Source organism: Penaeus vannamei, chromosome 12, assembly GCF_042767895.1.
Source record: "Penaeus vannamei isolate JL-2024 chromosome 12, ASM4276789v1, whole genome shotgun sequence".
NCBI classification, from domain to species: domain Eukaryota; kingdom Metazoa; phylum Arthropoda; class Malacostraca; order Decapoda; family Penaeidae; genus Penaeus; species Penaeus vannamei.
The window spans coordinates 23,651,862-23,665,310 of record NC_091560.1 but is presented as its reverse complement, the minus strand read 5'-3'; the positions used below and the strand labels follow the sequence as shown (position 1 = coordinate 23,665,310).

Below are 13,449 nucleotides of genomic sequence, written 5' to 3'. Positions count from 1 at the left end.
GACGCCGCCATGATAAGCTGTCTTGCGTCGGCGGCGATGTGGTGCTGCTCCACCTGGTTTAGCGGAACTCGGAAGCTATCCCTTGTAAGAGCATTAGCTGGTTTCATCTGCCTCGGGAAATAGCTCTGTTCCCCCTTTTCCCCCTCAGCATGGCGTAGTGCCGCTGTGGAATTTCATGATGGAAGGAGAGTGACAGTTTATGAAAAAAATGTATGTGGAATAAGATAAGAGCAATAACAAGACTACTAAACGTTTTTGCAGTAAGGTACAAAAACGAATTACTTAAGAATATTTTACATGTTTTGCCCTAATGATATTAATGTATTTATTGTAAAGATAAGTGGGATGGTCTGATGATGATACGGACTCCAGACAAGCAGAGCGAGGAGAGAGAGAGAGAGAGAGAGAGAGACAGAGACAGAGAGAGAGAGAGAGAGAGAGAGAGAGAGAGAGAGAGACAGAGAGAGAGAGAGAGAGAGAGAGAGAGCAACAGTGAGAGTGAGAGAGAGAAAGGGGTGGGGGGGCAGACAGATAGACAGACGGCCAGACGGACAGACAGCGTCAGTATCTGAACACGCCCGATGTTTAATGCAAAACGAACAAGCTCCCAGCTAGTGTTTATTAATTTCCTCGAATTACGGAAAGGATCTTTTTGTGGGAATGATTAATTCGGACATAAATCGTAGTAAATCTCCCGGGTGTAGAAAAGAACCGCAGCTTGGTGTAGCCTGATCATGGCATACACTACATAAACAAATTTCCATTACGAATATTACCTTTGCTGATATATATTCTCGTCATGAATTTCAGGGAATAATGCGGCACCATTTCCGCCTGTATGAATCGGTGGTCTTATATTATCTTCGGTAAAGTTAATGCCATTTGCTTTTGCTGTTGTTATGGCGGTTGTAGATAGCTCTGTTTTATTCATTTATTGCAACTAGTCTGGGTGTGTGGCATGATGTTATAGATGAAATTAATCCCTTTTGGTATAGGATGATCACGCGAAGTCGATATACCAATTTTGTTGTTGTTATTATTATTATTCCGTCTTCTAGTTTCCTTTTCTTCCCAGCTGTCTTGCTGTAATCTCGAACTCTTCTTTTTCTCTTTCTCTTTCTCCGCCTCCACTCATTCACGTGCCCCTCCTCTCTCTTTCCCTTTTCCTCTTCCTCGTCCCCTTTCTCTTCTTCTTCCTGCTGCTCCTCCTCCTCCTCCTCCTATCCTAACCCCCTCTTCCTCGTCCTCCTCCCTCCTCCTTCGCCCTCCCTCGCCCCCACCACCACCACCTCCTCCTCTTTCCCTTTTCCATGCCCCCCCCCCCGTCCTCCCGTCCCCAGTCCCTCCTCGCCATTCTCTCTCGCCCGCACCCGCCTCCGGCAGATGCTGGAAGGTGTAGGTTAGTGTCATCTGCATCGATCAGGAGCGAGATGATTATCCTGCCTGGAGGTCCACTAGACGTAACCTCGGGGTCACCGGGGAATCATTTATAAAACATGTGATCTCGGAACTGTCACATCCGCAGTCTTATCGGCCCGCGCTTGGATTGGATTTCTTTTCGGCGGAGAATCGGCTTGGGCGGAGCTTATTGGGTTCAGTGGCTCTTCATATATCTTGAACAGTAGCAAAATTGCTACAGTCTTGCATATTTACATAGGTACATATATATATATATATGTATATATATATATATATATATATATTTGTGTGTGTGTGTGTGTGTGTGTGTGTGTGTGTGTGTGTGTGTGTGTGTGTGTGTGTGTGTGTGTGTGTGTGTGTGTGTGTGTGGACGTATACGTCTTTGCGTGTATGTGTGAGCTTGTGAGATAACCAGAAATTACGACCGCGAGATCACATTTATTCGTTCACAGGAATAACTTTTAGGTCGACTGATTAAGAAATGTTTTCGAGAAACCGATATTTACTGCAGCAGCTGGAATGGTTCTAACGGAAAATGAAAATCGCTTTGTGAGGAAAATAGTTACAGATAAAGTGACGCAAAGTTCCGGAACTGTCTTCAGTTTCTCATTAATGACCATTAGCAGATAGTAATTAGCCCCATTTGACCCTGCCCTTGACATGGACGACCTGGAGAGCAATTAAATGAACACCCATTTCCTGAAACTAGATTATTACCGAAGAACCAACTCGAATCGTCCGCGGGAAAATGGAGCGGTGACGGCGCATGGTGACATCAGCCCGTCACAGATTAAGCGGCCGCTCGCAAACACGCCGACGACTCGCCGCCATAACTACCTCGTTTGTGGGATAATGACGACGTTTATCCCAATTATTAATGCTGTGGAGGGAGAAACAAAGCCACGGAAGAGCCCGTGTCTCAATCATTAACCAATTATTGAATACCTGGTGCGTATGTCAGATATTATTTAGGGCCTTTGATCCGATCTTCGAGGCTGTCCCGCAGCGGCCTCGGCCTTTGTTTGGCAGCCGGGATGGAGAGGGTTGGGGGAGGGAGGGAAGGAGGGGGGCGAGGGAGGGGCAAGTGGGGGAAGATGAGGCTGGGGGAGGGAGGGGAGGCGGGCAAGGAAGATGAGGTGGGTGGAGAGGGAGGAGATGGAGGAGGGAGGCAGAGGAAGAGGAAGATGTTGGGTGGGGATGACAGGACTGTGTGAGAAGGAAGGGGAGTAGGCAATGAAGATGAGATGTGGGGTGGGAGGAGGAAATGGAGGAGGAGAGGGCGAGGGAGAGGAAATTATAGGAGAAAGGGGTAGGAAAACGAAGGAAGGAGGGGATACAGAAGAGAGGGCGAGGAAGAGGAACGAGGGAGGTCGAGGTGAAGGGAGGATGGGGGGTTTGGGAGAGGAGGAGGTGTGGAGGATGAGGGCAGGAGGAAGAAGGAAGAACAGGCTGGGGAGTGGAGAGGGAAGGAGATGAAGGGAAGGAAGAGGAGAAACAGATAAGAGACGGAAAGAGGGTTGGAGGAAAAGTCGGGAGATGATGGAACGGGGAAGGGTAGGAGGGAGAGGAGGGAGAGGATAGGGGAGGAGGAGGAGGGCTGTGAGGCAGATGAATGGATGGCCGAGGGGTGGGGGGGGGGATGGGCGGAAGATGGGGGGAGACCTTTTGTTTTCGTAATTCCCGCTTAAGTGGTATTTAGGTTGAGTGATTTTATAGTTATTATTATTACTGGTATAATTTTCTATAACCTTATCTTCAAATTTTATACAATCTGAGGCAGCAGACAACGAACCGTCTCTCTCTCTCTCTCTCTCTCTCTCTCTCTCTCTCTCTCTCTCTCTCTCTCTCTCTCTCTTTCTCTCTCTCTGTCTCTCTCTCCCTCTCCCTCTCCCTCTCCCCCTCCCTCTCCCTCTCCCTCTCCCTCTCCCTCTCCCTCTCCCTCTTCCTCTTCCTCTTCCTCTCCCTCTCCCTCTCCCTCTCCCTCTCTCCTTCACCCCTACCGTATTTCCCTCCTTGTATATATGTGTGAACATGTCCTAGGTATAGGAAAACAAAGGGAAAACACCTCGAGGTCCATCCTTCAGCTCGGCCAGTTACTCCTTCTCCCCCTTCACCCCTTTACCTCCCCCCCCCTTCCCCTCTCCAGAACCCGCCTGAAGGAGGGTTCAAAGTCAAGCGTGTAATCTACCTGTCCGACCCAAACCTTTCAGGAGTTTGGCCTCGGGCAGCACCTGGTCACCTGCTCGCTCGTGTTTCAGAGAGAGGAGTTGAATCTGGCCTAATTCTTTTGCCAGCTCTAATACGGAGGCAGACGTCCGTATTGTTCGCGGAAACGCTGAAGTCTCGTGATGTCTCGCGATGTCTCGTGATGTCTCGCGATGTCTCGGAATTGATGGCGCTCGGGAGGAGATCGAGCGTGAATTGAAGAACCAGCTTGTTGATAATGTAAACGCTCCGCTGAGCTCATTGCCCTCGCTCCAAATGGGGATTCGCAGATTGTGCTGGAGGAGCGCTAAGGGCGAATGAAGGATTGGCTAATATTGGGAGAATGCTCGTAAATCATGAATCTTTGAGATAGATTAGCGTTTCTTGAAGATATTGTTTGCTCGCATGTGTATGTGTATGTATATCACATATACATTTTGTATATGAAACTATTTATATCGTTGCACACACACACACACACACACACACACACACACACACACACACACACACACACACACACACACACACACACACACACACACACACACACACACACACATATATATATATTTGTTTGTTTGTTTGTGCGTGTATTTTATAAGACACACCGTCTCTATCTCTTTCTTTCGTTTTGTCTCTCCTCCTTCCAAAATATTCCTAGGACTGAAAATAGGTGAGCGGAAGGAGGATAACTAATTTACCAAGTGAAAAAACAAACTTTTTTCACTGCCCATTATCGAGAAGCAGTTAATGTAATTATTCCGTCCCGTGACGCTTCCCAGCTCGGCCGAGAGATGGCGTCACCTCCAGAACAGGGAGAAATTCACGATGGGAGGCTAGCGTTTTTCTCCAATATGAATTTTCTCGCGTAGAAACCCACTGTGAAGTTCGTATGACGTTCAGTTGCTTGCATTTTTCTCTTATTCTTTTTCTTTTAACGAGGTCACCTCCGTGTTGTTGTTTCCAACAATCTGTTTTTCTTCGGGCGTATTTTCTTTTCTTTTATTATTGCATTGTTGATTTTCGTTCTTTACTTCGAATCTTTTGCCGAAAAGTTAGGATACTTTTCTTGTTCAATCGAGGAGGAGAAACAGGCAAGGGACGTTTCCCAGGAAATGGAAAGTTAGAAATGAAAGAAAGGATCGTCTCAGCAGCTGATTTTACCCTTTTTGTGGCCATGCGATTTGTAAATGTAATTACAGGGTCACATATTTTGTTTGAAAAAAATATCTAAGAATTGTCAAGCCGATGTCATCATATAACACGAATATGCGCATTACTTACGTATCTTATAAGCGAGCATTATTTATTTTCTTATATGACCGTTTTATTCTCTTTTATCCGCTATCTCTCACTGTCTGCTTTTCCTTATACACACCTTGTTACAGCGGCCTTGCACGCTTTCTCTCCTGACAGGGCTTTTTTACGCTCCTTTATTCCTGTTCCGTTCCATCTCTCTCTCCCCTTTCTCTGTCTTCCTTTTATCTTCCATTACTGTATCTCCTTCCCCTAACTTCAGCTGAAGGTTTATCTCTCTGTATGTCTTTCTTTCCCACTTTCTCTCGTCTTTCTTTTCTTTAATTATCCTTTTTGCATTTTCACTGTTTAAACCTCTCTCTCCCTCTTCCTTTTCTGCTGCTTATTATACTCAGTTTTGTTTTTCTTTCGTTCTATTTGATTTTCTCCCTTTTTTATCTTATAGTTACTCAGTATCACAATATTGTAATTGCGTATAATGAAAGAGTTGCCGTTATTTAGTTAAAACGAAAATGTATTTATCACCAGATCTAGTTTAAGATACTACGTACTAGTAGCTAATTATATTATTCTTGCGTGACATAAAGGTTTCTTTGAAGTAAAGCTTTAAGAGTGCTTCATTAATATCTTGCTGCACATCGTAAAGCTTTTAATCTAGCTTTGGCTTTTGTTTGTGGTGACCTTGATGTGCATGTCTCTTAAATTTACAAGATGTTTACAACCGCATCTTCAACGTTCTCTTTTGTTTCCATACCATCTACTTTACAAATAGTTTGTTTCAGAATATGTAATTTTATTATCCTTTTTTGCACACACACACACACACACACACACACACACACACACACACACACACACACACACACACACACACACACACACACACACACATATATATATATATATATATATATATATATATATATATATATATATTAGAAATATAAGCAGATTTTCCTGCTGGCATGTATAAAAGACATACATACATAAATAGATACATACATACATACATACACATACGCCAAGCAGATGTAACGGGTAACGTTCATGTAACCCAAACCACGAATTCACACTCCCTCCCCCACCCCATGCCCTCTCCCCCCAACCCACCCCTCCGCAGCAGAAGGATATTAACCCCCCTCTCTCTCTCCCCCACAGCCAGCGGACAACAGCGCCAGCACTTCCGCAACCAGCCCGAGGACCAGCACGTGGTCGAGGGCGCCGTGGCCCTCATCAAGTGCGAAGTCGGGAACCAGAAGGGCCGAGTCCAGTGGGCCAAGGATGGCTTCGTCCTCGGTGAGTTGACCACTTGTTGAACTTTTTTCTCTCCTCGGTGCGTTTTTTTTTTTTTTTTTTTTAGACCACGTTTTCTCCTTTTCTCAAATTTTGGGTTATTTGTGGGCCGGGATTATGCCTGGATGTTGCGGGTGCGAGTGGGAGGGGGTGAGGGAGGGGAGAGGGTGAGGGAGGACAGAGGGTGAGGGTGGAGAGAGGGAGTAGGAGGAGCAAGAGGTGGAATGGAGGTGAATGGAGGTCGTGTGCGTGAGAGGGAGGTGTATATATATGTGTGTGTGTGGGGTGGGTGGATGGGAGGGATATATGTATGTATGTATCTATATCTGTCTATCTATCTATCTGTCTATTTGTATATACGTATATATATGTGTGTGTGTGTGTATGAGTGTGTGTGTGTGTGTGTGTGTGTGTGTGTGTGTGCGTGTGTGTGTGTGTGTGTGTGTGTGTGTGTGTGTGTGTGTGTGTGTGTGTGTTAGCGCGCAGGTCCTTGCTAGCTTCCTGACAAGAATTAATTATATTTCATAGCGTAAGTATCACTACATTTTGATAAGGATATTATCTTTTCTGCAAAAGGGCACACACTGTCGCTAATTGCATTTCATCAACGTTGACCTCGTCATCGCGAAAACATGCGACAATTTTGACAAAATTTACATATTTTCTCGCATGCCTTTGCTCTCTTGCTTTCTGATGGAGCCTGGCAAGTCATAATCTTATATTCCGCCCTGCGCCTATTTTCTTGTTTATTTTGTTCCCATTCCATCCTCCCCCATTCTCTCTCTCTCTCTCTCTCTCTCTCTCTCTCTCTCTCTCTGTGTGTGTGTGTGTGTGTGTGTGTGTGTGTGTGTGTGTGTGTGTGTGTGTGTCTCCCTCCCCCCTCCTCCTCTCTCTCCTCCCCCTTCCCTTTCTTTCTTTCCCAAGGAATAACAAAATATTCTTAGTTCTCATTTACAACCCCTCCTCCCCGCCCCTCCCCACCCCCTCCTCCGCCGCCATCCTTGCCAATTAACTCTCACCGCCTGAGGCCGTGTTTATCTCCGCTACCAACGTCCTTATCACTTTCTGTCTGGCGTCCGGAAGATAGGCAGGTGTCGAAGGCTTCCTCTCTGGCGGTGCTTTTACGCCCGAACCCCAAGCCCGGTTTTGGGCTGCAGTCGCTCTCCTGTTATGGTATTGGAAAGCCGTTTCTTTTCTTCTTCTTTATTTGCCGTCTTTTGGTTTTTGGAAGATCGGCAGTTACAGGTTTGAAGGGAATGAGGAATACAGAGGGCTCGGGAAAATATCTAGCTCTTGTATTCTCGTTAAGTGATGAACGTTTTTAAGATTTTTTGGGGTTGTTATGAGCTCACATTCTTAATATCTTAAAACAAGCGACACTCGGCCCGAGTCACTGACACTACGAAAGCCATTGTAATCGCTAAGGACTTGCCCAAACTGCCTCAAGTGCTCCTCAAACATCTTGCCACGCGAGCCCCCGAGCACGACCTCATCCCCACGTGATAATCAAGCCGTCTTCAGCCTCCCCTTAACCCCTTCGCCCCCGTAGACTCCCATCACCTGCCTGATCCTGAGGAAACAAGGACGTAATCCTATGTAGTGCTCGACGCCGAAGACCGAGTTTCCAGAGGACGAGGTTCGAGTGTTTGCTAACCCTATTGCTCGACCCTCCAGATGGCACAACTCCTCAGCACCCCCCCCCCCCGGCCCCCCACAATCACTTTACCTGCTCTGCCGGCTCGCCCTCCGTCAGTCCCACTCGCCACTCGCCTCCCCTTTCCTCCGTGCGCTTCTTTCCCCTCTCGTGTCCTCTCACTTTCCACTTGACCTCATTTCGCATTCGCAATCAGTTGTACACTTGCCTCGCTTGTTGCGTCTGCCACTTGCATGTAGAATGCACGGACGTCTTTGCAGTGTCAAAGGGAATGCCAGAATAGTATCTCGTGATTGCATTAGAAAAAGTTGTGAGAGAGCAGTATTAAAAAGACGACCCATATTAGTTGAGCAAATTATATATTTGCACATTTGCACACGCACGCACGCACGCACGCACGCACGCACGCACGCACGCACACACACACACACACACACACACACACACACACACACACACACACGCACACGCACGCACGCACGCACGCACACACACACACACACACACACACACACACACACACACACACACACACACACACACACACACACACACACACATACACACACACACACACACACACACGGAAACTCGAAAACATACATGTAAGTAGAAAAAATCCCAAGCTAGCCTGCCCGTTACCTAAAGAGAAACGAATTTGGAAAATGAAAAAGTAAGTAGGATATCAAGTGAAACTGCAAGGGAGCTGCCCGTGCGTGGCGCGCGAGTGATTTTTGTTATTTTACCTTGAGATTGGCGAAACAAACACCGCAATTGGAAATAATTTGTGGTGCACCTGCGCGTGCGCAGCGTGAACGGTACACGCCGTGTAGAGCTGGAATGTTTCGTGCCGGCGCTGGGCGTGTAAACTTTATGGAACTGTCCATAACATGCGCGAAATTCCATTTATGTTTATGCACATTTTACTGAAAAAATACGGCTAGGCCGGATATGACTGGCTCTTAAATACGGAAAGTAACTTCGTCGAAAATGCTGTTGTGGAACTATTTCCAGCCTAACAGACGAGGGCCATAAAGTCTACAATCGCCATGACCAAGGAGACGCCAGTGGCTGGGCCGCTCTGAAGGAAAAACAGCAAGCGGCATCATTATTCCTGCTATTTTCATTATTATCGCTCAGGTCCTCGCGTTCATGCTGGTTTTTCCCTCGTGCTAAGACTACTGGGAAAGGGACCGAACTTTTCTGGTGTTACAGGAACAAGTAATAATTTTCACACCTGCTTGGACAAGATACGAAATTGACCTTCAAATCGTCGCCGTCGTTGGGCCTTTTCCCCCAAACCTCTTTCGGGGCTGTGGCTGTGGTTTTCCCTGGCGTCCTCTCTGCGGCGGGAAGGAGGGAGCATACTGCGCTCATCCCAAAAAGTATTTGGCAGTTTTGATAACTTGGTGGTGCTTAACATTGGTGAAAGACGCCAGGAATGGTCGGCAGGCAACGATTGGCCATTCTGCCGTGACGAAGGAAGGTACCTGATTGGCTGTTATCTCCACACGCTGGCAGTTGCCTTTGGTTTTTATTGTTGAGTGCAACTATTGTCGGTTTCCTATACATGAATCTGCCCCTAATATCCTTTACTTAAAAAAGAACAATATCCTCCCCATCTCCGTTGACCAGTTGCGTTTGCAGATGTCTGACATTGCCTCTCGTTGGCTTTATAAGTGCGCTTGCCTCTCTTGCGTTGATATTTATCCTCCTCATTTCCCTGACAATTTTCTGTCGCTCTCTTCCTCCTGCGCCCATATTAAGAGTCTTCTTTCCCGTCTTTTCCTCTTTCAGATCCTCCCTCTGTATCCCATTTTCTCCTCCACATCCGCTGAGCCTCGCCAGCTCTTTGTCTGTAATGTTTACACTGTACACACGGGCCAACCTCCGGCACGGGCTGTCGTAGATAATTTGCCGCCCAATTTATCTTAAAGATTTTTGAAAGGGATGACATTATGGCTGTTCTGGATCCAATGCAGCTTGCGAAAAGTAAATGAGGGGAAGAAATGGCCTGCATTCTTATTTCATTTCTTGACCGTGTTTAGTATTACTTGGTGCTTGCTGTTCGCATCATTAAAGTTTTATTTATGATCATTACTGCCGCCATAACGGGGATCGTTCGTGCCATTATCGCTGCCCCTTTCATGGGCATCATTGCCATTATTATATTTTATTTGTTCTTTCTGGAAGCCATTTGCAGTTAGAGTAATTTAACAAATTAATTTTTTGAAATCCATTATTCCTCCTCATCCTTGCTTATCTGCAGAAAGAGAATTTTTGAGAAAATATTGCAAAAGACTTTCCCTTTCACAGCTGTCTTGTCTGGTAATTGCATTTGTTTATTAATGTATTTTCTACGCTTTCCCTGCAACCAGCCTCCACTGACTGCGCAAATGCACTAGCTGTGGTCTTTTGACAAGCTGCTAAAACATTGTCACTCGACGGAACAATACGTAACTCACAACTTCCGGGTCAACAACTGTCAGGTAATGCTCTGTGCGTTGGCCAAACTTCCTTCTTTAAAGCAACATCTCCCCGTCGCCCTAAATGAAGGTAATGAGCGCAAGGAAAATAGGAGGAAAAATAGAGGTGGACCAGAATTGTCTGCTTCTGTTTTTATTCTTTGTCTTCGAATGGAGACTTTGCTTTTGCTACTGCTTCCACAATTGGTAATGGTGCTAATAAGTATTATGATAGGAGAAGCAATACGAACGATAATGATGATGAAAATGGTAATAATGATTATTATTGTTGTTGAAGGGAAGATGGTTATTGCCGCAGCTGAAATGAAACCAACGTGAATTTTATATTTCCTTTGTTCCGTCCCATAATAAGAAATAGGACACAGCAATTAGATTGGGCTTCACCAATCATTCCAGTCCCGAGAAAACCTTTTCACAATGGGCCATGAAAACGCACACTTACGTGGACGGTGTGAATTTCCTCAAGGTTGTAAATGGGGCTTCCTCTTGGCTTTAGGCCTAGTCACTCTCCGTCCCGAGGTAGCGTGTGAGCGTGACATGGGGTCGTAGCGTTGACAGGGTACAGTGGCAGCATTACCGTTTATGGCGCACCGCCGGTTGGCTGCTGGGGCTGTATGAAGCTTTTGAATGACGTGACATCCAGCGGCAGGTTTGAATTAACGCACGAATCCTGGAAATTGAAGCGGTTCCGTCGATAATCCGGAATTGAAGCACTGTCCTCATTCTTATTAATTTTGTCTCCGTACCCGGATTCCTGCAGCGTAGAGTCGGCCATGCATTTCATTATCTCTCCGGCCGTTTAGAGACTCTTCTGCTCCTGTCTATAAAACAGAGGACCCTTTTATCTCCCTTATTACGAGCATAGTCGGAGGATTTCCTGCCTTGGCCCGGACGAATTAGACTCGTTTGTAAAGATTTAGGTCCAGGCAGAGGCTCGCCTGTTAGGCTCCGAGAGGTTCCACCTGCTACCTTATATTGGCAATCCTTCTTCTCGCGTTCCTTCTTGCTCTCCTTCGCCTCCAATTTCGCTGTCGTCACTGTTCTATTATTTTTCTCTCGTCTTATTTCCTTGTCTTGGCCTTTATTCCCGCCTTTCTTCTCTTTCTTGTATTACCTCTGTTATGTGGTATCCGATTCTTCAACTCTCGCCTCATCATATTTATCGTCTTTTCTATTTTCGTATTCTTACATTTGATGGACGGTTCTCCTAACGTAAAATTCTTTCTTCGATAAGTTTAAGTAATATCTCCGTCTCTCCTGACTTTGTCTGTCTTCTTTCTTTCTGCTTCTCCTTGTCTTTCTTTGTCATTCCCCTGCTTTTTTTCGTCAGCCAGTACCACCTGTCCCTCCTCCCTCTTCTCCCTCCTCCTCCTCTCTTTATCGTCCCTCCTTATCCCTTCTCCTCCTTCCCTCAGGCTCTACCACCTCCTTCACTCTCCACCGCGTTCCTTACCCTCCATCATCTCCCTCACCCCCTACCGCCTCCCTAACCCTCCACCACCTCCCTCTCCTCCCTCCCCCCTCCGCTCATTCCATCCCCCCTTCAACCTCCCCCCCCCCTTCCCCAGCCAGCGCAATCCTTCATCTTATTCGTGTCTTCGCTTTTTTCTCTCTTTCCCTTTTTTCATTCATGGAGACCTTAATTACACAAAGCATAACGGAGGGAGGCATACTAATGAATGTTTTGTTTGCGAGATAATTAAATATAATGAGAGAGCAAAGGTCGTCTTAACAAGAAATAGTAGAAAGCGTGTGAAGGAGTCTTTATATTTCAGTCTTATCAGAGGATATGACATCGTCTCGGGAGGAGGAAGAGGAAGAGGGGGAGGAACAGGAGAAGAAGGAGAAAAAGAAGAAGAAGAAGAGGAGGAGGAGGAGGAGGAGGAGGAGGAGAAGAAGAAGAAGAAGAAGAAGAAGAAGAAGAAGAAGAAGAAGAAGAAGAAGAAGAAGAAGAAGAAGAAGAAGAAGAAGAAGAAGAGGAGGAGGAGGAGGAGGGAAAAGAAGAAGAAGAGGAGGAAAAAGAAGAAGAAAGAAGTAGAAGAGGAAAAGGAAAGAAGGAGAAGATAAGGAAAAAGAATTGGAGGAGGAGGAGAGTGGAAAAGGAAAAGTAGAAGAGGAACGAAATGCAGCTCAGTGGAAGGACGGATGTGAGGGAATGTACGACCGCAGGAGCCAGTCAGCTGGACCGCCATTTTGCTTGGAAATAAAATTCGACGTTGCAATTTTTGACGAGATGGAAAACTAAGAAGAATGTTGACATAAGGGAAGGAATAAATAAGGATTAGGTGAATGTGGAAGAAGACGAATAGCTTCTAGAATTCCGCCGTGAAAGATCGGGAAAGGGAGTATTTGGAGAGAGAGAGAAAAAAAGGTAAGGCGAAATAGGAAAAGAGGCAGAAAATTATTAGCGTGGGGATGTGAAGGAAATAAGGGGAGAAGTGAAGCATATTCCTCCAGCAAGATCACAGTGAAACTTGCCTCAAGACGATAGACTTCTTCCCCGGTTCGCGTTGGCTGCTTCGAAGTTCGGCAATGCTTCGTGCTTGTACGGTAGCGTTCCTTAGAGTTGTGTGGCTTCACTTGGCATACGAAACTCTCGGAGTTTCGTATCCTAACCTCAAGCGCGGAAGAAAAGGCGGAAACTAAGGCACCGATACCGCCGCGACCCTTGCTGCTATAAATTATGACGCTATAAGAAGGACGCCGGATATTACGTCCTTCTGTGCAATTAAACGCACTTAGACCGAAGCCCGAAGCGCGCTGAGGCACCTGAGGAAGAGTGTCATTAAAGGTCGCCGTCTGGGGCCCCGCGGTGACCTGTGCCTTTGCCCTTCAGCGCTCCGGGTCGATATAAAGCGGCGGAGCACATTAAGCCGTAGGCGTTCCCCGGCTTTTGATTGGGAGATGATTCGCCGATCGGCAGAGGCCTTCAGACTTTACTTGGTCGCGACAAGTCTGTGTAAGGAACAAGAAATACACGAACAAAATAAATACTGTAAATGGAACTGAAATTTGTTCATGTAGTGCTCAAAATGATACAAAGGTATTACATTTATGTTCATAACCATATAACGTGTAGAACAGGATTGATAAAACCGATTTCCCCAGTAAATCATGATTCAATTAAAATGG

The 13,449-nt window shown here is 46.1% G+C and overlaps 1 protein-coding gene across 4 annotated transcripts in view; it reads left to right on the top strand.

Moving 5' to 3' along the window:
* Positions 1-13,449, top strand: part of LOC113802662 (nephrin-like) — a 192,317-nt gene that overhangs the window by 50,971 nt on the left and 127,897 nt on the right. For all 4 annotated transcript variants that reach the window (XM_070128026.1, XM_070128025.1, XM_070128024.1 and 1 more), the window contains exon 2: positions 6,043-6,180. In XM_070128026.1, coding sequence (XP_069984127.1) covers positions 6,043-6,180 — 138 coding nt within the window. The remainder of the gene's footprint in view (positions 1-6,042; positions 6,181-13,449) is intronic.